The sequence below is a fragment of the Barbus barbus genome (genome assembly GCF_936440315.1).
Source record: "Barbus barbus genome assembly, chromosome: 44".
NCBI lineage: Eukaryota > Metazoa > Chordata > Actinopteri > Cypriniformes > Cyprinidae > Barbus > Barbus barbus.
Window position 1 is genome coordinate 17,754,557 of NC_136722.1, and position 26,258 is coordinate 17,780,814.

General features: G+C 36.1%; 1 protein-coding gene across 3 annotated transcripts in view; it reads left to right on the plus strand.

Annotated features, from left to right (window-relative positions):
- The window catches only part of LOC306862986 (SH3 domain-containing kinase-binding protein 1-like), a 51,076-nt gene that overhangs the window by 16,313 nt on the left and 8,505 nt on the right, over positions 1-26,258 (plus strand). For all 3 annotated transcript variants that reach the window (XM_079406114.1, XM_079406115.1, XM_079406116.1), the window contains exons 3-10: positions 13,731-13,851; positions 17,004-17,110; positions 17,214-17,343; positions 20,026-20,219; positions 24,358-24,433; positions 24,564-24,658; positions 24,911-25,012; positions 25,380-25,431. In XM_079406114.1, the coding sequence (XP_079262240.1) occupies positions 13,731-13,851; positions 17,004-17,110; positions 17,214-17,343; positions 20,026-20,219; positions 24,358-24,433; positions 24,564-24,658; positions 24,911-25,012; positions 25,380-25,431 (877 nt within the window). The remainder of the gene's footprint in view (positions 1-13,730; positions 13,852-17,003; positions 17,111-17,213; positions 17,344-20,025; positions 20,220-24,357; positions 24,434-24,563; positions 24,659-24,910; positions 25,013-25,379; positions 25,432-26,258) is intronic.

The window sequence follows — 26,258 nt, forward strand, 5'->3', positions numbered from 1 at the left end:
ACACACACACTAATGTTGGTGTGAACTTTAGTGAAAATCATGTGGTTGGCTGAAATGTTTACAATAGGGTTGGGCCGATAGCCAATGCCATCGTCCATCGCCGATGGCTGATAGACATCACGATGTTGAGCTGGCATCGTGATTCCACCCCCCCCCCCCCCCCCCCCCCCTTGTTTTTTTGCACAATCGCTTTTTAGTTTCACTTTCACTTTTGAGATTCATGATCGCACGTACTCTATTTATACTATGGAGCTGCAGTATTTTACAAGATTAGATGTTTGTCAGTTGTGCTCGGGATCTGCAAATCATTCGCCATCGGCTCAAGCTGGTCGCATACTGGATGAGAAGCTCAGCCGCGTCGCTCTACATCTTTACATTGTTTTGAATCGTTGTTAGGCGCCCGAACAGACACTGAATGGCGCCACCAGTGTGCGTACGCTCATAGAAAATGTGTTTGAATTTTAAAGATGTGGCGCAACGCTGCTCTTCTGGTCCAGTGTGCGAAATTTTTTCATACTGTAACAGGCAACCGTTGGCAATCGTTATTTGTTTTCCTTGCCGTTCTGAATACAGATTTACGCTTCGGGCACACCCCCTAACTCCAACCCCCGCCCCCCGATGTCATCGTCCATCACGATGTTTCATTGCAGACATCGTCCGATGAGATGGTCCTCACTGCAGAACACAAGATCCAGGGGCGTGGTTGGATCTAGATCCAACTCCTCCCACCTTACATAAACCTAAACCTACCCGTCTCCACCCCCTGATTCCTAAACCCACCCATCTCCACCCCTAAACCTTCCAATTTCCACCCCTATGTAGATCCAACCCTGCCCCCTGGATCTTTGTTCTATAGTGAGGGGCTACTGCGTCCGATGCCAATTTTGTAGACATCGCCCAACCATAGTTTACAAGTCAAGTCTCAAAAGCCCTTGTGTTTTTTTAGTAGTTTATATTTTGCAAGTTCTACAACCCTGTTGCAAGACAATTAATTTTCTTGTTCTTTTAGTCTTTGTTTATTTGTTCGTTAAGAGATGCTTGTGTAAACTGTTCATCTAAAAAAACAAACCATTGATCTACTTTAGGCAAGTTTTCTTTCTGTAAAAGCCCACTCAAAACTTGAGTCTTTCAAGTCAAATCAAGTCTAAATTTAGTCTCAGTTTACTTGAGACTATTTTTGATCTTTATGACTGATTTAAAAAGCACAAAGTACTGTAAATTTTATGGTTTTGATTTTGATTTCATAACCTTCTGCTCGTCTGTAGGCCTGTAAAAGATGCAGTTTATGCAGTTTACAGAGAGACTCTGCAGCTTCGTGGGGTCACTTCCTTTTCTATGGTTCATGGTAGAGGGAAGTGCAGACTTCCTCTGATGGCACTGAGGAAGGGTAGATGCTTAACAGCGAGACGGTGTGAAATTTAACGGGTGCAGTTTTTTTTGACAGCTTAAACACAACTGATGAACTCATTCTGAAGACACTAAAACAGTCGTCATGTTATCATAGTCAAGTTATTTCTTTAAATAATCTGATGATTTTCTTCACAGGCTGTGTAAACTTGATTATAAAAATAGGTAGTGGGATAGTTCACCCAAAGTTGAAAACGTACCATATAGTTTTTCTTTTCTTGCAGTGAAAGTCATTGTTGCTCCCATTGGTTATATGAACAAAAACAGTTAAAACATTATTTTTGAAATGACTTCTTTTGTGTTTCACAGAATAAAGTCAATCATACAGGTTTATAGGAAATGTTCATCCAAAAATGAAAATTATCTGATGATTTATACCAACTCACAGGCCTTCCAAGATGTGGATGAGTTTGTTTTTTATCATCAGAACAGATCTGGAGAATCTGAAACTTGCTCAGCAATAGATCCTCTGGTGAATGGGCGCCGTCAGAATGAGAGTCCAAACAGTTGATTAAAAACACAATAATCCACGTCAATCCAGTCAATCATCATTAAGAAACAAATTAAGTCATTTTTAACTTCAAACCATTGCTTCTGGATAAAATACGAGGCCTCTTATTACAGAGGTTGCTTTCTTCAGTGAAAGTCGTCTGAATCAGGTGGGAAATATGCACAAGTCAAGCACCGTTTCTAAGACAAATATGTAAGTAGATTTTGACGTGACAAAATATGATTTTGTTGTATTTATAATTTGAAAACCTTTTAATTTAACTGTTAGATTAATATTACTGTCAATTAATCTGCCTGTTATCACAGTGCATCACAATAACTTGTTTACTGCTACCATGCATATTGTATTTTGTTAGTATTGCTGAATTTGAGCTTGCCAAATAAATAGCTTCTAAACAAGCTAGAACGACATTTCCATTCTCAAAATGGTTCAGATAGTTACCATACACCCACACATCTTGCATAGTTGTTTAAAATAAACACAAATCTACCTTCGAAATGGTTGCTCACGATTATTTCCACACCCAAGCCCATTTAACGTAAACAGCTGCATTGAAGTGTTTCAGAAGCAATTCATAGTGCCTGCATACTTTGAAGCTGGGCCAGTATTGTTATGTTCTCTCTGTGGGTTTGGATAGTGCTGAGTTGGGGTATCAGTAAAACGGTCTGTGAGTCATATTTCCACCTGAACAGCTCAGAGCACATGCTCATCGTACGGCTCACAGTGGTCTTGGAGCACCCGAGCGAAGTTGGAACATTCGCACTTATTTGTGTTTACGCTATCGTAAGTCATGCACTGTGCTCAGGGTTCAGCAGCTTGATGACCTTAAACGTTTAGAGCAAAAACGAGATGTGTGAGTGTGAACCAACGTGCTGGCTTGTATTGAGGTCGTTTCTAGAAGAAAGTTTTATTGCTCAGAGGTCGCTCTTTTGGCCTGTTTATTTTGATGATTGGGGTTTCTATTTATACTTGACCACATAAATGTGTTTCCAACAAATAAATGTAGATCAGATCTTCTATTTCTGTACACTATATGTAAATTGTCTTTATTCCTTTATGATGCTAATGCCAAGCAGCGACATTCTCTGTTAAACGATCTCTTTACCCCATAGAACAGTTAATGTTTTCCTGAGGTGGTTTGTGTGATCAAGACACATTGAGTGTACTAGCTATCTAACACATTGTGTGACAACATGTCTTTCTTATTCTTTATTTAATACCTCAGGAGACTCAGGATTTCTCCTCCTAAGATTTACACTACTGTTCAAAATATTGGGGTTGTTAAGATTTTTTGTTTGATATTTGAGCATTTTGGTGTTTTTTGGAGCATTTATTTGATCAAAAATACAGTAAAAAAAGTAAAATTGCGAATTATTTACAATTTACCATTTTTTAAATAAAGATTTACAATTTTTCTATTTTAATAAATTTTAAAATGTTGTTCTTGTGATGCAAAGCTGAATTTCCGGCAGCCATTACCTCTTTGGTGTCACGTGATCCTTCAGAAATCATTCTAATATGCTGATTTGCTTCTTTTTTTTTTTTTTTTCAGGAAAAAGATTTTGGTAAATCTTTCTGAAACTGTTTGCGAGGCACGTGTGTGTGAGTGTGTGTGTCTGTGTGTGTGTGTATATATATATATATATATATATATATATCTCAGGAGAGAAAGCAAAAAACTTGCAGAAACCGAAAAGCAGAAGTCTCCATTCTCTCTCCATTTAATCGTAATTCTTTCTAGGAGAAACTGTTGAGCGTCTTCGTACTGTCTTCTCTTCCCTGTGGGTTTGTGAGAAAGAGAGCGTGAACATTCAGACACACATAGTGTGTCATGAAATAAGCATCTGAAAAATGTGTCGAGTTTTCTCTAGCTTCATTCTCAGACCCCCTGCTCACTTCAGAAGTATGTTATCTTTTACGTAATCTCTTATCAAAGCAAGAGTCTTTGGGTAACAGTGTATTAAAGAAACTGCTACATACAAACCAGAGTTTAGTAAACAAAGTCTCATTGTAGTTCCAAGCTCATGTACATGACTTAACAATGTTTATTTATTTATGTAGTTTTTTGTTAATTATAATTATTGTTTTTATTTAGTCCATATTATATTTATATTTTATTATAATTATTGTTTAATATATTTAATTATTTTTAAAAAGAATACTTGAGCACCACTGCTAAAAATTCTACTCAACCTCACTTGGTCAAAAAGTGAATCAATTAGTAGTTGAGGATAACTAGTCGAGCACCTCACCCATTCTCATCTACTGTATAAGTGGAAGTTTGTATTCATCCTTAAGTGAAACAGATAATAATTGCATGTTGCCATCTACAGGTGTTTCCTGCTTGAGGTCTGCCACAACTAAATCTCACCCTTATCCTGTTTGTCTGTCGATTTGTGATCTGCCATGATGCTTGTGCTTTCACAAAGCTCAGTCAGATCTCTTGTAGTTCAGCTGAGCTGCCACATTCAAAGAGGAGGCTATGATAATGAAGGATGATAAATGCACAGTCGCAAGCATGGGCCGGTCAGTTCTTGTACGGGGGGCTTCCTTTCCGGCAGATTGATTCAATCATGCATGCGCTCCAGCTTCCTGTTTTGGTGATGTGATAATGGACTGATAATTTAACCACTTCTGTGATTAAATGAGCAATATAATTTAGAATATACAGGCATCCGTTTTTCACAAGCACTCAATCATGTCTGGACTCTATCTATCCCTCTATCTGCCTGCTTTTCTTTTTCTCTTTTTCATTCTCTGATTCAAGTTGACACAGCTGGCAAGGATTATTTCAGTATCACATCTTTAATTAACCTCAAAGAATCTGCTATTCTCTGAATTCAAATAAAGGGATTATGTTCTGTCATAAATTACCTTTAGCCTTTCATTTTCCTCTCTTCATTTTTTTTCTTCTGTCCTTTAGGGTAGTTAAAGTTTTAAATCTCACTAGATTTTATTTTTATTTCATTTTATATTTTGGGTTTCGTCACAAAACTTAAATGGCATAAATTGTGCTTATTGAACATATATATTTTTTAATTATTAATTGCATATAAATTGCAAAGACCATGACTCCAGCATCTCCAGAGTATTTATGATTCAATAGCACAAGCTCGATCTGCTCAGATCCTGTGTCAGATGGTCCGCAACACTGAACAATCACTGGAATTGGCAAAGTTTACATTCATGGCATTGAATACTTGGAATATATTCATGATGAGCATAATGAGACTCCTCATTTTTTGGTGTTGTCTTTGCAACATTTCACAGAGACCGTTGCCATTATTTGCTGTTATTAAGGAATATATTATAGAGAGATTACATATTTATTAATATATTAATAATTTTTTTCTACTGCTTGTTCATAGCATAAACATGCTGTCTGTAAGGGGCTTTACATTTTACTTTCAGCTTTTTTGGCCCCTTAAATGTCTAACTAAATCCGTCAAAATCACGCATGGATGTGTCTACATGTGTATGTTGTTTTTCTGTGTGTAATTGTCATTTCCACCTATCTGTACTTTTGTATGTGGGAATGTGTGTCTCAGCATGGGGCTCTGTTGTCGCTTCACTGCACTGATAATCCATGGGGCGGCAGCTCGCAAAACTATGTCACAGGCAATGATGCATTCCACCCTGAAATGTTGAATTCTGTATCCTGGACCCAGCATCCTGAAGCACTTTCTGATGTAACTAGGTTGTAGAGCATTTAACCTCCTAACCTGAGAGAGAGAGGTTTTGGTGGTGTGCTGGATTCTTACAGTTTTACGTCATTCATTGTTCTTGTTCCATTCTTCTGTTCTACTTAGAACTGCAGTTCACTGCAATCTTGACATGACGTATTCCCAGCCACCACCACTGTTACTATAGACATTTATGGGGGATTTCACAAAGCCTTGGACATTTTTAAATGTTTGTGATGGACTTAAGACTAGGCATGTGCAGAGCTGCATTGGGTGGTCTAAACAATAAAAAGCCCAGCCGGCTGATCGGTCTTAAAGAAGCACTAAATAATGTGACTTTTGTTAAAGGGGTATAACTTAGGAGAGGTTACATTATTTTGCAGTTATAGCAAAATATATCTGTTGTCAATAGTGTAGCATGCATGAAGCACAGCTCACACAGAAGTTACTTTCAAACCAAGCAGTGAATTTGCATGACCAGTTGAACCCATTGTGAAGTCTTCACACAAAATTCCTGTTTATGTGTATTCATATCAAAATGACAGAATTTTTCCTGTAAACAACAGTAAATGGGACCACATCTTAAGACATTAAAACTCTATAATCGTTGGAGTTGCAACCAAATGTAAAAGAGAGCTGTGGTCTCAAAAAAGTTTGTTTGAATTTTGAAGGTACTTAAAAGTACGTTTAAATGTATTCATTAAGCAGGCGCCTTTATACAAAGTGACTTTCAAATGAGGAACATCAGAGCAGTTCATCATAAAAACCACCAATATTTACAGTACACAATATTTTCATGAGGATTTTAATCTGCCGGTTGCGTAAGTGTAGAACAGTTAGCATGCTACTGTTCTACACTGAACCAGATGCAATAACAATTTCATGTGAATTGTTTGTATTTTTAATCATCCACGTGTTACCTCAATCTGCCTGAAACCTATTTTTTAAGATTGTATATCTGTATGTTGGCTTGCTAGATGCTATCTTGCTAGCTACAGCACAGCACAGCACATGCATGTTGACCATTTCCTTTTGCCACAGTTGAAGCTGACATGCAATCTTGTTCTTTTTTTATAGCTGCTATAGACCTTAGTCAGGGTTGTGACATATTTAATTTTTTGATAGAAATGAAAACAAGGGTGTGAGGGATAGAAATGAGTGCATTCTGTGGATTGTACTGCTGTTTAACAACAAGCCGATTGTTCAGTTGATAAAGCGTCTTTCTGAAAAGACTTTCAGTAGACAAAAACATTTTAAAAGTTCTGAGTTGGCGAAAATTATGTGATCTATGACCTTGTGTGCCATTATAAGGACTGTAAGTCTATCCCTAGTTTTCATCTGTTAAATTCAATATGACGTCTAACCAGGGCATACGTCATTTAACATGCTAAATTCAAGCTTTTACATCAATCTAATGTACTTTTATTAAAAATATCTGAACCTGTTCTTGTTCAAGCTACTTTTATATTCAAACCTGCACAAATAACTGAGACTTTCTTGAATAAACATGGTTAAAAACAGCCATTAAGACATGTTTTTGTGATGCAGACATTTCCATTATTTACCTACTCTGTCTACCAATGTGAAATCTCTTACCAGATATATAATACCAGAGTAAATTATTAAGACTTTTTTCGTACGCTGTGCAGCCTGATTCTCAGCGTGAGCAGGCCTGTGGCATTGATCAAAGAGCAGTGCCAGCGTACCAAGGTCGTCTACGCTGTTGTGTATGAGAGGGCCTGTCATTCCCCGAAGTATATCATGACTTTTTTCTCCTCTCTGTGTAGTGGAAGTCCAAGGAATGATGGGACGCTGTGAAAACCAGCTACTATTGACCATCTGGAACAGCCCAATGAGCGGGGGAGAGGAATGTAGATCACACACACACACTTTCAGAGCTCTGTTAATGCTCTTGTGAACAGGAAGTCAGTGACAGTGAGTCTTGTGACAGAGTAGGAGCTGAATGTGTTTGTGTCAGTGTTTTAAATGAATAACCGTGTTGGTGATTCATGTGTGCATAGTCGGCCAGTTTGAGATGAAAGTTGACTGCTTTGTGGTCTAAAGTATGTGAACGCCCCCCTTCTAATCTGTTCTTTTGATGAACAGACCCTTTCTGTCAGGTCAGTCTTTGCTGCTCCCACAATGCTTTGCAAAACCATTGTTTTTGCTGGCATGTTTATTTTTACAGTTCAAAGGGAAGAGGTCTCGTCTGGTCTGGTCTGTATGTCTGTGTTTGCATACAGTAGCGTTAGAAGGGGCGCACTGCAGAAGTTTGCAGCTACGTACTGTGGTTTGACTTGACTTGAGCTCTGTCGAAGCCTATGACTTTGGCAGGAAGTGTATATTTAAAAAAATGAGCCTTGCAGCTGCTTGCTGTAAAGCGAGATGAGTGAGAAATGGCAGGTTGTGATTGTCCCCTCCACAAACACCACAGTTACCTACTTAAAATGATTTGTGTTGTAAAATTACTTTTTAATTGTGTATAAAATGTTTTACTGAGAACACTAAATGGTTTTAATATAGCTATCCAAATGTGTGGATATTTGTGTATATGGTAGTGATAAGTGAAACTATGTATTTTCAAATATTGACTAGTTAATGGATTGCTTACATTTTCATGCAAACTGACTAACAGCTAATGTACACGATATTGCTTGCTTAAATGCTGCTAAAAATATCAGAACTAAATATGTATGCATATAAGAAAATTTTTTAAATTGCAAAACATTAGATTTATTTCAAATTAGGTGTGAGAGATATGACCAAATTCTTATGAGTAATTTTATTTCACGGTAACGATATATGTCACAATATACTGTAGTTATTTCTGATTAAATATGGTCTTTATGATATCGAAATTTTTGATTATATTTCATGATTTTATTTCATAATTCTTGTCAATATTACTAATAAAAACTAATAATAGCCTAAATTCAAAGGTCACGGAAGACAAGTAAACAGTCAGCGATATAACAATAAGACAAAAAAAAAACTACAGTTGAACAAATAAATAAGACGCTACATACGTAAGTAATCAAATGTATAAAAACACTGCATATTCTTCACTGTGTAAATTAAAAATATATTTCTTCTTATTAAAGTTACAAAAGTGATCAAGAGCAGTGAGAGATTTTCTCTTTTGTTGTTTTATTAACATGAATGACAGAAGCAGGAATATTAGACTGCTTTTACTTTAAGAGCCTCCCGGATCCAATATACTGTTAAATCATGTTTTCTTTCTCAGCTGTTTGCTTTCACATCTAAATTACTGTTTACGAGGATACTCGACAGCAAAAACGCATGCTTAAAAATGCATGCAAATGATCATTTTTCGTGACCACGCAGCACATCGACATCACGTGAGTGTGTAACCACGATAGAGACGATAGTCCAAAATCTCTACAGGTTGCCAAATAAAATAAAAAAATTTAAATTCTAACAATCCAGAGAATTCTTTTTTTTTTTCTTTTTTTTTATGATGATGATTAGTTCACCATTGTGATGCATCTTGAATGTGTTTTTGTGTCTGTATTATCCTCACCATTGTTCTTGCTCAAGTTTCAATGTTGGACCTACTATGTGATCTCCAGCTGTACTTTGGCCCCTAGGGGCCTGGCTTTAATACGCTTCCATGGCAGTGGCACCATAAGGTATACAGGTAGACCATTACACACATGCTACACCGTCTATGCTTTAATTAGGTTGATGATGATGGAGCTGCATCTACCTTGTTGTAACTTGTTTACCACTCTCTGGCTGAAACCAAGTGTGGTTTGAATCATTGGTTAAAGTCCATTCAACCTTTTAGAGCGGAGCTCCAACAGCCACAAAAACATAATTTACGACTGATTACTGATCTTTTTTCAGTAATGGTACTCTACACAAAGAACAATAGTTGCAGTAATGCTTGCTTCTAAACACTGTGATGTATTCAGATGTTTTCAGAGTTCATCAGCTCCATGCTGATGGCTGGCACGGGCCGATCCCAATCACACAGTAGGACTTTGTGAGATGTGGAGTCTAGAGATGACCCATCAATCAATGGGATTGTCTCTCTGCTAACAGTGACAGAGAACTTGGCACACTAACCAACAGTATATTTAATGCTAGGCCTGCAACTATTTTGATAATCCAATCATTTTACAATGTTCTTCAAACAGTGTCAGATTAAATTATGCATAGTGTATACTAAACAGTGAGTGCAAAAAATAGCTGTAAATATAGTGATAGAATAAGTATTACAGTATAAAAATTTTGTAAATATAAAATGTGAATTTTAGCTGTGAAATTTGTTTTGCATGCAATGGTCATTGTTTAAGTCATGCTATAGATTTTAAGTGCATAACCCAACTCCTATTTCTAAATAGACAATTTCTCAATGCAGAACAATATAAAACACATAACAGACAGATAAGTACAGTTACGATCATTTTGGATGTGTTTTTGTCTTTATTCATATAGGACAGTGCTGGATCAGAAAAGAAGCAGGAATTTGACATCCAGCACAACGCGTTTGAGTGCTACAAGCATAATGTTTTTAAATATTGTTTACAAATGGCAAGTTTAGGGTAAAAATTTATCCTTATCAGATACAGGAGCAGCTGATTAAATGCAAAAAAAACTTTAATGCACAGTCAAAATGTCTTGCGCCTTTTTTTTTTAACCACAAGCTAAATAAAAACCGTAAAGTGTCAAGATGTCCTGCAACACACACACACACACTTCCTTCTCTAAACATAGTCAAATGCTCTATTATAATAAGTTTACAATACAAAGAGTACAGAGTTTTGACTGAAATGATTGCATTCAGTTTCTTTGTTGTGCTCATTGGGATTGGCATTGACATGCATGGACACATTCAATTAAATGTTAAGTTAAATCTATTTTCTGGTCCACCAGCTAGACTGGTCCACCAAACCAGTAGGAACCATCATAAACCAGCTTGAGCTTGCATGAAATTCTTCTGATCTTTTCAGCAGGTCAGTTGCTGTGTGCTCTTTTCATCATAAATAACTTGATAAGGCAGTTATGGCAGAGTGAATGGAATTTTGTTTTCAGGGTTTTTTCTTGGAAAGAATGTTTCTGGGATACACACAGATGTGTTCACACACACACACACACACAAGAAGCAACACAAATACAGACAGACATTGACAGGATCCAGAGTGTGATATGCTGCTCAAGGTCAACTCTTATTTGCTATAGAGGGCTCTGTCTTTTTAATCTATCTGGTTATCTCCTGGCTTCCCTGCAAATGTGTGTGTTTGAATGTGTACATATTGGTTTTAGCTCTCAGTAGCATTCTCTCTTACTTATATTTCCTATATTTCCAGGCAAAAACAGCTTCTTTTCAGCGGAATTAAGCTAAGCTTTAAGTCACACTGTGTGCTGTTTTAGCTTTTTTTTTTTCTTCTTATTTTGCCGTGGCTTTAGCATTAACTCCAATACCTATATACTAGTGTATTTCTAAATGTTAGCAAAATGAGCTTTTAGCAGTACAGTATACTGCTGTAGTATAGTACAGTAACATTTCAGTGTTTGTTGTTTCTCTTCCAAGAAAACAGACCAAAAATGCTGATTGTGTTCTATTTTAAGTGTCATATTTAGGTGTAGATGAGCAAATACTTTAATAACCAGGGATGCACATAAGTGCTGTGCGGGTGCACATTCGTGGCCAAAATAAAAAAATCACTGTGTAAATTCAGACTGCTTATTTATATACTGACCTGGATGCTGTTTATGCACAGTCACTATTTAGATGGACTAACTGTAATACTGTGTGAGATTTCTATTAGAACTGAAGGTATATATCTAGGCTGTCCTGCCGGTTTCTGAGTAAAATGCAAAACTTTGACATTTCATTCACTGACGCGCTTCACTTAGCAGCGCCAAAACCGGCAGTGCATATCCTAATTACTTGCTGGAAATCTTGCTGATTTTAGGTTTAAAATGATGAAAATTCAGATAAAATTAAAAAATATATATAAACAAATTAATAAAGAAATGAAAGAAAATTGAAATGTAAATATTAGTGTTGTATATTGTAGTATTGTCACACTATATTTATTTTGTTTTATTTTATTCAGAAAAGTTCAATAATACTATTAATTGCTATTATTATTTTATTTTGATAGTTATGTTATTATTTTATTTTTATAGTTATATTTAATGGGTCACACTGTGCATTGTGAGCACCAAACCAAATCTCCAGATGCTCTCATGAGAACCAGACTGAAAAACATATGTGCATCCCTGTTAATGACTTCTTCACTATAAAAAAAACACTGACATCAAATTGCCTAATATCAGGAGAATCTTATGGTCTGTATTAAAGTTCTTGTGCATGTGATTGGTCTGCTGAGTGGATGTTAAATGCAGGATGAAACAGACATAATTATTATGCTTGAATATCCTTTCTGAATGCACACATTTTCACTGCTACATTCTCGTTTCAAGCCTAGACTGTTCACCGCTCTCTCTCTTCTTCAGTTTATCTCTCTCTCACACATTCACACAGTTCACATAAAGAAAGCTAACTACTGTAACCTTATTTCATACCCTGGCTGATAACATTTAAATTTATATTTCTTCACAGAAAAGAAAATCACATTTTCCTGTGTGAGAGACACTTCCTGGATTGTGTGTTACGATAAGTTCCCATTTTAATTAGTTTTTTTTTAAAAATGTATTTCTCGGATTTTGTAAACATTTATAAAATAGCTGAAAAATATTGCAGTTTTTCTTTTTATAGGGTCTTTAATACGGGCTAAAGTTATTTGTAGACACGAGTCAGATTTAAAATATTTAAGCTGTGCTCCTGAAAATGTAGTTGAGATTTATGTTGCCGTTTGAAATATTGTCCACCTGCAGACTGACAGCTTGATCTGCAAGTATGAAGCATCCAGCAAGCGAATAAGTTTGTTCTTATTCCTCTAAATAAATAACCATGTCACAATGAGTGAGAGAGTAAAACACGCAGAAAGAACTAGCAGTGAGAGCAGAGAAAGATAACATGCAGGAAATTGAGAAAGGATGACAGCTCTGTGTGAGCCAAGAGATGCTCGAGATCTTTCTCTGCAGTTTTCTTAACCTTTACACAGGCCTTAAAGACAGATACCTTAAATTCACCCTATGAACAGAATGAGCAATCATTGCGCATTTAAAATATCACATTATGACTTACTGTATTATATGAGCTCTCCAAACAACCCCAGACCATATCAGGCAATGGTCAGTTGGATATCCAAAGTGTGATTTGCATATATATTGTTCATTACAATACAATGCAATTCATTTGTGGTTCACTTCTGCATAATTACTTACCTTTTTGACCATTACAGGTTACCAAGTCAAGAAAAGATGAGTGCATTATTGCAGATTTGAGTATATTAAAAATCAACTAGGTCAACCGCCTCTATGCAAGGGTTTAACCAGAATGCTTTACTGTAAAACACTTTGTGAAAGTTGCAAATTAGTATTACGCAAAGGAAATAATGATAATGAGGCATTTTATTAATTATAATAAATACTGTATTATTCAAGTGAGCTGGATTTATTTTATGATTTATGTAATAAAAAATATAATTAATATTCAATTTAAAATATATACCTATTATTTAAAGTATATTTTTTATTGCTGTTATTACTATTATTATTTAAAATGTTTTAATATTTAGTATTATTATAATTCTTATTTTTACAAAGCTGTTATGTTTTCAAGTTCAACATGGGCTTCTCCATGTGTGTTAAACAGACATGAGCAAAATAGACCATTAAATTATTAATCACAATTGTTTGTATTGCAGTTAATCACCAGCCACATTTTCACAGCCTTTACAGCTCTAGTGGAGGGAGAGAGAAGTGCAGTACAGACTACTACTTCTGCTAACAGACGGGCAAACAGATGGAGAAGTGTTTTAAAGCTGTGTGTGTGTGTGTGTGTGTTAGAGGTTCATTCTGAGTCACTGTATGGCCCATCCAGGAAATGAGCGCTTCTCTGCATTGCTGCACTTAGGCCTACATCACGCCTCTCTGTCTGTCTGTCTCTGTTTCACACACACAGTGGATAAGAATGGACTAGAGCTCCCTCTAAAGTTTCTGTGCGTTAAATGCCCCTTTTCTATTTTTAGGAGATAAAGAAAGACTCGAAAAAAGAGATGAAGGAGTCCAGCTTGGCCGGATCCAAATCAGACCTGTCCAATGGCAGCGCCAGCCCAAAATCAGAACCCAGCCTCAGACCCGCCAAGAAAGGTAGTGTATCTGATCTGTTCCTGATCCGAAAAGTAGTCCAGTGCTTATTCAGCACAAAACACCCACACAAACATCCCCTCATGTCTCACAGGACAGGATTTGGGGAGCGGTTAAAGTTTCCGTCGATCGATTCAATTAAACAGAGATCTGGCTCAGGTTTGCTTCTGACAGATAAAAGAGTGACATTTAAATAAAAAAATACTCTTTCAAAGACACTCAAGTTTTCTTAAATTTGCAAAGCCACCCATACGGGTCCAGAATAAGTCAATCAGACCTGTGTGTGTGTGTGTGTGTGTGTGTGTGTGTGTGTGTGTGTGTGTGATTGGGCCTTTGAGTGGAAGTACAGTATTACTTTCCTCAGACCGGAAACCATTTACCACTTCATAATTAAACATTATTAAATTTCCCTAACTCAGATAATTACAGAAACTTCACATATTGTCTTTTTGGGGCCACTGTGTGAATCTTCTAATTGGTCAGATTTGAGATGAACTGAGTATATTGTCAAATTAAATTAAATACAAATGAACAATTAAAAAATAATGAAACATAACAATAGGACATTTACTTTGATCTTATAAAAATGGCACATTTTTAGTGATACTGTAAAATCATGTGAAGATATGAATTCATTATGTTTACTAAATAATTAATGTTACTTACCTAATTAAACAATTAAGAAAATAAATAACAGATGTATTAAAAAAAAACTAATTTGCGGGATACCTTTTTCACTGTTTTGCTTTAAATGGGACAGATACTCAGCCGGTTTCTGGAACACAAGCTCTGTTTACAGCCCTCAATTTATATCACCTGATTTTCAGACAACAGCGCTAGTGTAGGTTCATGTGGCTTTAATTTGTTTTGCAGATAGAGATGTTGGCTCTCAAAGACAATGTGTGGCAAATATATGTGTCTCATTGGTTTTCTCCAGTGTATTAAGTATTGAAATCTTTGGTCATTCTAAGTGCTTTTATGGCATCAAGATATTAATATTGGTAGGTGAGAGCCGGGCTGCCCAGTTTCTCCATTCTGAGGAGAACTGAAACTTTAGGTGTCTGTTGTCAGAGGCTATTTGTTTTCATGAGCCACAGAGGTCTGTGTGTTTAGTAAGAAGTCTTGGAGCAAAATGTGTAGCTAATTGTTTAGCATAAACTAAAGAGAAGAGCGACACCTAGTGCTGGAATGTGTAAGTGCTGCTCTGTTCTTTTGTTTACTAAGATAGATAGATAGATAGATAGATAGATAGATAGATAGATAGATAGATAGATAGATAGATAGATAGATAGATAGATAGATAGATAGATAGATAGATAGATAGATAGACTTTTACAATGTTACAAATAATTTATATGTGAAATAACTGTTGTTCTTTGGAACATTCTATTAATCAAAGAAATAGATTTCCACATAAATATTAAGCAAATATTTGATGATGAAAAGCAAATCAGCATATTAAAATGACAGAGAAATGCCTGCTCTTCCATCATGGGAATAAATTACAATTTTAAATATATTAAAATAGAAAACGGTTATTTTAAATTGTAAAAATATTTTACAATGTTACTGTTTTTACTGTATTTTTGATCAGATAAATGCAGTGTAGCAATTTATATAGCTCAAAAAGGAAATGTATATAAATAATTGCAATTAATTATGATTAATTACAATTATTTATATCGGCTGACAGTAATAACTGTAGCAGAATTAAATTGCCATCAACTGATCTGTTCGTCCAGCGAACAATCAGTGCAAGTTCATATCAACTCTAAGAAAGGATATTTTCTTGGCCACAGAAAATACTTTCCTAAGTATTACTACATTAGAGCATGTAGTAAGGGTCAAAATTGTAAAGAGACATTTATTAACTAAACACTAACGCAAACTAGTCTAACAAACAAACATGCATACGTGCAATCACTCATACATGGGGAAAGGGCAAATGAGAGTTGATGGATGAAACCATCAGGAAAACCAGAGAATGCAGTTATGAAAAAAGTAATTTAACCACCTGAGTAAAACCATCAGCGCCGTTTATAACGGGGTCTATAACTTGTACTAATAACCTCTGTTTTGTTTAGTTAAATGTACAATACTTGCAATGCATTTGGTCGTGACGAGTGTCCGGAATGCAGTCTCAGATGAAAGTCTTAATGGTTTCAAGGTTTTGGATTCCCGATCACATTCTTCCGGGTTGAAGAGTGATGAGTTCCAAAGATGTTCTGAGGTAGAAATGTTCTTTCCAGGTAGAAAGGGGAAAAGAGCTAAGAAAGAGATCCGCTGAGGTCCGAGGATCCTTTGTTGAATGGAAAGTGAAGGCACAAAAAACTTAGAGGGTCCAGAAGAGTTCTAGCTCACATCATAATCTTCTCAGAATCTAACAGAACTGCAGACTGCCTGGGTGTCACTGAAGTGAGAGCTTTATCTGCTATTGTGGTCACACCTCTGGGGAGCCAAAGAGCCTATGGTGACTTGAACTTTTGGAGGGAAAGTTTATGACTCTTTGTCTCCATGCATGGTAATTTACATATGAACTGGATTGGAAGTTAAAGATTTTTAGAACACTTATATGTTGCATAGGTATCGACATATAATATACACTCTCAATTAGATCCTCCAAAGACGAATTGATAGAGACCAAACATAGTATAAGTGAGTTAATATTAACTAGTGTTCTATCATAAGCATGCATAAAACAGGATACATTACACAAGAACATATACAAGAACAGTAATAATATACACAATGACCTAAAGATATGTGTGTTCATTCAAAGAAGGGTTTTTCTATGAATTAATTAGAGAAGAGTCAATTTTTATGGCCTAATGTCTAGAGTGTTGCTCTGCCCGCATTCCTTTGAGTTAATAACACAAGTGTTATCAGATGGGTTGCCATGGAACCAGGGGCCTGGAGTCATTGACAGACATACCAGCACCCAGTATGTGTATTGGGTGGGGGGTCTGTGACCATTTGTTAATCTAATAACTAATTGATTTGTTCAATCAAATGAAAAATTGTTTGTCTGATTGGTCCAAATGCTACAGCTGCCTTGGTGAACATAAAAGACTTCTTTCAAAAACAATACAAATCTTACTGACCACAAACTTTTGAAAGATTACAAACATTATTTATCATTATTTATCTTTAAACAGGTGAGGCAATCAGAAAAAGGCGTTGCAAAGCTTCCTTTAGCTACGCTCCGCAGAATGAAGATGAGCTAGAACTGAAGATCGGAGATGTTATTGATGTTCTGGGAGAGGCGAGTACTGCATGACCATCCATTAGAATTTTTATTTTTTAAATATTGAATCTCTTGTTTATTTGTAGTGCTTAAAACTGTTTCTGTGTGTTTGCTCACTAAGGTGGAGGAGGGATGGTGGGAAGGCGTTCTCAATGGCAAAACTGGGATATTCCCCTCTAACTTCACCAAGGAGCTGTTGGCCGAGGCTGAGGATCTGACCCCACAGGATGACACACGCAGCACACGAACCAGTCAGTCTGCACTGCATACTCGCTTGTCCACTAAAACTGCTTCCTCATCTTACCAACTACATGTCTCTGAAGAGTTCCAGACATGGAAAAAAAATGGAATGGAATTTCTTTTGGAGCATATTTTTTTTTTTATTGAAGACGTATTGTCTTGTTGAAGTGGTAAGGCAGAAAGCAGGCAGATGGTGAAACATGAAAGTTTCATCCCGTCGCATATGACATGATTCACACCATTAGGCAAGCGACTCCCACAGTAATTTGTGAGTCTTGTGATGTTACAGAGTGAAATGAGGTTAAGTGTGGGGGAATCTCCACCTCCTCCCTATGGCTGATCTCAGAAGTCATTTGAAGTCAGAGTGGTGTAACCTTTTTTAATACATGTAAGAAATGCATCCAGATTCTTATAAGCTGTACAAGATTAACCAGCCACGTCTAACCAATTATGTCACAATCATCTTTAACCATTCATTTCCTCCCATGCTTTTAACCAATTACAAAGTATTCAACAGAGCAACAGAGAACTATGAGCATGCAAATGTGTTTTTAAATGATTAAAACATTAACTTAAATTCTCAGGGGGTACTTAACTAAGTATTTTAGGTCAAATGGGTTCAGCTGACAAAAAAGTTTGAGAGTCCCTAGCCTAATAAATGTAGCACTGTTGTACTTTCACTTTAACGGTGGGGTAAGCGATTTCTGGTTGCCAATGTTGACATTTGAAATCACCAAAACAAACAAGCCCCTACCCCAAAAGGGTCTCACCCCAATTTTGATAGCTCCGCCCCACACATGCATATGACAACGATTAGTTCTGTGAAACAAAGCAAAACTCATTATAATCAGTGATGCTGTCTACACTGGATGCCACGCTGCAACACGACAAATCCCCAACAGTAAACTGCTGCCGCGTTCTATTTTATTGGCACACATTTCAAATTACGGTCGCTTTGGTGTAGACAGACCACGACAGGACAACTGTCACGTCCGGTGTATACACAGAGTAAACCTTCTTTTGTTCCGCAGACATTTTCATCTTTTGTTTTTTATCCGCCATCTCTCTTTCTGTCGTCGCTCGGCTCGGCTAATGTCTGTCATGTGACTGATAACCGCTCGCTCCTCTGCATCATGAGTAGACACGCCCCTTACTGCTGATTGGCTGCAAGTCTGTTTTGGTACTCAGCCCCGACTCGTTTTCTAATCCTGAGTACAAACTAAAAGGTTTTTAAAATCTTATAAAATCTTCAAAATGTGAGAAACCACAAACATGAGGACAAAGAAATCCTAGATTTAACTGTTTTGCTCCTATAGTGTGTGGTGTGCCACAATGTGACAACGACAGCACACCACACACCAACAGATTTTCAACCAGAGTCCAGACTGTGAACATGGGAAATCTCTCAAAATCTCTCGAGACTTGAGAATAAATATGTTTTACAGGACAAGTTGTATAAACACTCGTGCTGTTGCCACAAATGGACAAGCTGATCCTCCATCTCTGCTGTCCAAATCCTTTTGTGCTGCACCATGACTGCATTTGTTATGCTTCTGTCTTCTGTCAGCTCGCTTTCTGATTGGATATTGTTTCATTTCACGTGATAATCTCCAGATTTTATGCCCGTTTGTCCTCGGGGTTCCCCCCCATCAGGATTTCTGATCGTAAATATTCAACATGTTGAATATATAAGATTCGCAATCAGGGCGCCTCTGACGTTCTTCCGAGCAGATTCAGTCACTCTTAACACACCTCACACCACAGAAAAATCTGATCAAATAATCTTTAGAACCACCAAGATTATCAGGACATTACCTTAAGGTGAGAAATCGGCCCAAAATCAGCCCGATTATCTTGTGGTGTGTACCCAGCATATAGCGTTTTTTTAAAAATGCATACCCCACCTATAATTAATATTATTTGCACTGCTGTTGAATAGTCAAAAAGTAAAAAAAAAATTGTTTTTGAAATATTTATCTTATGCCCACAAAGGCTGCATTTATGTGATCAAAAATACAGTAAAACAGGAAACTGTGAAATATTTTTACAATTTAAAATAACTGTTTTATGTTTTAATATATTTTCAAAAATGGCAAAACCCAGAAATTATTATAATATGTTGATTTGATGCTGAAGAAATTATTATAAGTAGTAATGTTGAAAACTGATGTGGTGTTTAAAATTTACATTTTTTATACAGGATTTTTTTTGTCATTGGTTAATAGAAATTTCAAAAGACCAGCATTTTTTAAAATAGATTTTTTTAACAATATTAATGTCTTTACTGGTACTTTTGATCTTTTAAATGCTTCCTTGCTTAATAAAAGTATTTAATTTCATTTTAAAAAATCTTACTGAACCCAGAATTCTGAACCGTAGTGTATATTGATTTAGAGTTATTATTTATATTATTATTTTTCTAAAAAATTACGGTTTATCACCATATTCTTTTAAGCTGTAACATTGAACCCATAATACTAATACCAGGAAAGTCCATTTCAATGTCACAGCTAAAATTAATATGCTAATGGTCCCAATCATTTATCACTGACCTACTGAGCTTTTACTATTGTGACAGCCCTACACAGCACTCTTAGCAAGGACAGATGGACTAACAGTTTAGCTGTGAAGAATGCTGCATGCAAAGGCTGCATGCAAATATACACCTTTGAAACGTGTTTGTGAATCTGCAGGTATAAAGGACAGCACTGGCTCAGAGAGTGATGGCGGCGACTCCAGTAGTTTACGGTCTGATACTGGCAGTGTGTCCTCCAGCTCTGAGATTCAGCCCAAAAAGGTTCGGGGGTTCGGCTTCGGGGACATCTTCAAAGACCAGCCCATCAAGCTCCGCCCACGATCCCTGGACATGGACAGTGAGGGAGACAAGGTGAGTTTGTATTATTGGAGTCCCTGTATTTTAATGAAGCAAAGTGTATGTGCGTTTCTTGGATTTTACGACTCTGTAATTACAGTCAGGCCGTCTCTATCTTGGTCCCCTGCGCTTATTCTGCCTTTGGCCCCACATTCTCTTGTTCATTAAATCCTTCCCATCTTCATGTCCCACTGAGAGCGGCATGCATCCCTTTGCTCATTTCCTAATTTTCTCTATCCATATTTGGCTCTCATTATTAGGCCCACATTTAATTTATGTCTTTCTTTTTTTTTTATAAATTTTTTTGGGTTTGTGTTATTGTGGAAACTTTGCATTTGGCGTGTGTCTGTCGTTTTTGAGTTCTTGCTCAGAGTCAATGTGGTTAGGAAGTCGGTGGCTATGTGTAAAATAGCAAGGTAGCATACTATGCATACTGTTTCTGCAGTATACAGTATGTACCAAATGCTTGTGAATTGCTTTAAGAATTCACAAAATTGGTACATTATCAGTTGTTGATTTCTTTAAGCTTATCTGTATCGTTTGATTTTGGATAATTAATTATGGATAATTAATTATGCATGCTAATTTCCCCTATTTTTAGCAAATAATTTCTTAACACTGTTAAATGTAATATTTAGAAAATATTCAAATGAATATCCATTTATCATACTGTACATTGTAATGTTGTGCAGCATAAATTCACTTAAAATAATTTTTAGTTGCATTTTTAACTTGCATTTTAACATGGATTCCTTTAAAAAAGAATTAATATAAATATGTAAAATAATTGGTTTTTTGAATTTTATTAACCAATAAAAAAAATGTATTGGTTTAAAACTAGGGATGCAGCGGTTGACCGGCCATAGATCGGAACATTATGGAACCGTTTTTTTGTTTGTTTTTTTTTGGCTGAATTTTCCGAAAGTGTGCCCGCGTGCATACTACATTGTAATCATTCGCGAACATGTCATTTGTGTGGAAGACATTTGGCACAAGCACAACAAACACAGAAAAACAGATACCAAGAAGCGAATAGCTGTTGGTGTAACGTTACTGGCGCCCAAATAAGAGCCGCTTTCCTGCGCTCGCTGAAGTTGCGCGAGCGTATCTGTCCGCACCCTGCACAAGTGTAGACAGTGAACGGTTCAGCGCAGCTTCTCACGTGTTGGATGAGAAACGAAACAGACCAAATTATGACAAATCTGAAATGCTTCTTTTTTTCTTTTTTTAAACTTGCGTGCACATTTGAAAAGCCAGAAGTAAACGTCAATTCTGTACAGGATGATTATTTTTATATTACCTTAAAATTATATTGACTATTGATTTAAAAAGCACCTGCTGTAGCATCTTTGTTTTACTCGTTGCACTACACATTATTTGATTTAACATTTTGGAATAATTTATTTATGTAGCCTACTTTATTTATTTAGTTTCACAAAGACCTTTTTTCTTTACACCAAATTTAAAAACTAAAACAAATGCTCAATGCTGATTAAGTAACATCTTTGTTTGGACTGTTGAATGTGTGCTGATTGTGTTGTTTGGATTGTAAATATGCAGTTGTTGCCTTTAATTTCACATGGTTACAGTTAATGTTTTCATTTAAGGCCAGTTTTATGTAGTTTCAACCCAATTTAAAAAGAAAAGCTAAATGCTAACGTCACTATTGAATGTACTTACTGCGCAGTTACTGCCTTTAATTTCAGATGGTTACAGTTTTTTGTTTTCAATAGCCAAAAGCCAGTTTGGCCTGTTAAATACCAAATAAACATCTTGTTTATGTATACTTTCATTCTTTCTTGTTTGTTGCTTAAAGAAAAAAATCGTAAATCGGAATCGGCCAGTTTGCTTGTAAAAAATCAGTATCGGAATCTGCTATGAAAAATCATGATCGGTGCATCACTATTTAAAACAATGTACACTATCTTAATTATTGTATCCATAATGCAATGTGTTTAACTTGATTTCCTGTAATAATTTAATCAGGTGTAATAGCTCTTAAACTTTCAAAAATGAGCAAAAGTGCAAAGTGATGCAAACTGTTGAGGTCATGTGGAACAATGTGGCTAAATACTGTTTAAAAATGTTTATAGTTGCATGATATGGATTCAAATTTTATTTAAAGAAATAGTTGGCAGTATGCAGTAGGCAAGTAATCCATTTCAAATGCAACGTTTGTGCATGAGTGTGTGTGCATGTGTGTGTGTGGAAGAAGGCACACAAATAGCAGATCTGGCACTCGCGGTCACTTAGAAAGGAAGTTATTATCAAAGAGGTGTTTATGGGACGTCTTCCGCACTTTGTGTCTCTCAGCCTCACTTTGTTTAGTCCAAAAGAGAAGGAAATTCGTCTCTGAATATCTATTATTATATATTCCAGCTTAACTCTTCTACCTGATACTTACAGAGACAATTTTCTATTTTGCAAGGCAAGTGATCAATGGAATATGGAAATCCGATGTCATTTACAAGCTGTAGGTTTACCCATATACAAATTTACCACACCCTGACATGGCTCTCTTTCCATCTTCTCTCTTCCTCTCTCTCTCTGAGTGGTTTCCTGACTTTAGGGCTGTTTGAAAGCCCTAAAGCCCCTGTCATGACTCAGGGGGGAGTGAACCGTGGTTAGACTGAAAGCTTGTTGCAGGTTCCTGTTGCAGGCAGGACTTGCGCACACAGATGTAGGTATCAACACCAGCCATTTCTGAAGGATTGTTTAGTCTTTTTGCGAAAAGGTAAATATTAAATTAACTATTTGTATCTGCTTCGCTCTCTATCTATTCGTCTTTCTATGCTAATGATGTAAAACTGGCTAGAAGTGAGCTGTTAAACGACGACTGAGATGTATTTCCTTTCATGTGGCTGTAATTTGAGCTTTGAGACACAGCATTATGGGTGTTCTGAGGGTGGAAGTCACCATAGGGTCTTCACAGAGATGTCATGAGGCCTTTGAGAAGAGCAGTACAGCCAGATGTCGTAATGATGTTCCTATTATGTCGTTTAAACATTTGGCTGCCACATGGTGCTTGTTAGTCCGACTCCATCATGACTGCTCTAAATGAGAGGAAAAGGAAGAGAGGGGGGAGGAAGAGTGGGTGAGTTTTTTTTTCCTCCGCGAACACAGCAAATGTGTGTGTGTGTTAAAGCCACATTGGGAGCACGGGATGTTAAAGAGCTTGTTGTATGTCGGGTTGGATTGATTCCCTGCCATGTTTGTGGAAGGACTGTGGCTTCCCTGCCGGAAAGAGGCCAGATAAACCGAGCCAAATGGACAGTATGCTATTCACACACACGTTTGAATTCACTGGGCTCCTGAAAGCTTTTTATGGCCTCCGAAATGTACAATATCGTGCACAATTATTAAATTGTATGTCAAATTATTGCTGATTACTACCTTTGCAAAAATGTTGGAACCCTCATCAGGGTCAGGGTCAGTGCTCATAGTTGATGACCATTAACTTACAGACAGCATTATTATTTTTAATATGAATTAAAATTGATATGAAATTAGTTACTATATTTACTTTTATAATTTTAAAAATGTTATATATATGTACATACAGTATATGTGTGTGTGTGTGTGTGTGTGTGTGTGTGTGTGTGTTTAAAATGTCAAATTTTATTAGTAATATATATATGTATGTATATTTATATTATGTAGAATAATATGTATGAAATGTCTAATATGAATTTATATTTTTTACACTACTGTTCAAAAGTTTACTCAATATTTATTTTTCAAATAAATTCTACTCTATTAAATTTCTATTCACAATGAATAATATATTCACAAAAATATGATTAGCACAACCTTTTTCAGCACTGATAATAATAAGAAATGTTTCAAAATCAGCATAATCACAAAATCAGCATATTACTATGATTTCTGAAGAATTATGTGACACTGAGGACTGGAGTAATGATGCTGAAATTTTAGATTTACATTCAAGGAATAAATTACATTTTAAAGTATATTACAATAGAAAATTTTTAATTGTAATAACATTTCACAATACTACTTTTTAATATTTTAATATTACCTTTTTATATATTTTTTTTTTTTGTTTTTTTTATCTTATCAACCCTAAACTTTTGAACAGTAGTGCTTATAAATTATCATTGTAGTATTTGACAAAGTATTTGATTCTCCTTAGCCTCAAATGGTGAAGAAAGTGGCTCCAGCTGTTGCCCAGGAAACTATGAAGGCGGAGCCTGAGAGTAAGGCCAAAGGTAACAGGATTAGATCACACTTGTGCTGTGGAATATTTAAATGCTTAATTTGTTTATGTAGTCAAATTGTATGCAGATATGACGATTGGTTCTTGATGTGACATTGTGACTATGAAAATTCAAATTACAGCAAAGGTGGTTTGCAAAGTAATTTTCCCGTACGAAGCCCAGAACGAAGATGAGCTGTCAATCAAAGAGGGAGATATTGTTACGATTGTCAATAAGGTGAGTTTGGTGATTACAACTCAAAATTTTACTAAAAAACAAAGTGATAGTTATTTTATTCATTTTTAATAAAAAAAAGTGAAATCTTTGATCCAAAAATCCTATCCAGATAATTTTACAGTATACTATTAATCAAATACATTCTAATTGGCATTTACGCTTTCAACGTGGTTGAATAAATTGTCACTGACATCACATCTGGCCTTCTTAGAACACAAATAGACTGAAGAAATGTGTTTTCGCTGTGTGTAGGAGTGTGCAGACGCTGGTTGGTGGCTTGGAGAGCTAAACGGCAAACGGGGAGTGTTTCCAGACAACTTTGTGAAGTTATTCATTCCTGAGGTAGAAAAAGAGGTGAGATCTTCTTGTTTGTCTCTCACTGACACACTTCAGCTCTTTCCAACGGGGAGCTCCCATCCTTATGACAGCGGGCCTCAGTCTCTGAGCGAAGGCAGAGTTGTGGTGAAACACACACACACACACACACACACACACGCTCCCCTCTGCCCTGTACCTTTGACTCACTCTTCACCCTTTGCCTGATGTAGCAGCATGTCCTTTGATGTTTTAGTGCTGTTTTGCCTGAAGGGATTGTGTTTTCAAAAGGACAAATGTGTATGGTTAACTGTATCTGTTTTAGTATGAGTTGAACTGTTTTAATGAGTGCATGTGGGTGTTTTAATAGGTGTACTGTTTGTTTTAACTATGTGTGTGTTTACAGAGACCTAAGAAACCTCCTCCACCTGCAGCACCAACCACTAAACAGAACACAGGTAACAAATTCTTCTTCTTTCCTTTTCTTTCTGCATTTTTTAATTCCTCTCAGTATGTAAGCTTACATGCCCATCTGTGATTGTTTTATTTGCTTGATTTGTTTACAAATGGTGATGTATACTACCGTTCAAAAGTATGGGATCAAAAAGATTTGTAATATTTTTAAAGAAGTCTCTTATGCTTATCAAAGTTGTATTTATTTGATCAAAAATACAGAATTAACACAGTAATATTATGAAATATTATTGCAATTTAAAATAATGGTTTATATTAATATTGTATTATAACTTAGTATATATTAAAGATTCATGTCTCCTCCTTGTTGAGGACAAATCAATCACCTGTCTGTTTGATGCTCATTGGAATCTATTTTCTGTGAGTAGGTGTTGGTGCAACCAGATTACCCAAAAAAGTTCTTAAAATATAAATAGACAAGAGTTCTTCAAAGCTTCCCTTTAGAGGTTTTGAAACTCTGCCCACATAATCATTGTACTGACGTACCATGAAACGGGAGTGAGAGACAAACAGGGAACAGAGATATCACTCAGTAGTTCTATTTCCAACACTGGTATATGGAAAAGTGGTGGACTAATAGACAGATATTTAACTATTTTTGCATTATCAGTTTGTATGCAAGTTGATATTGTTAAAATTGTGTGCTTATGTAATTTCAATGATGTGCTTGCAATTAAATTGTTTAATTTGGTGCAAAAGTCTTAGCCCACTAATGAAAATGCTTCTGTTTCCATCACAAATTATTTTATCAGCATTACAATTTAAGTAAAAAGTTGAATTGTAGCATACTAACTAGAGCTGTCAAATTGAT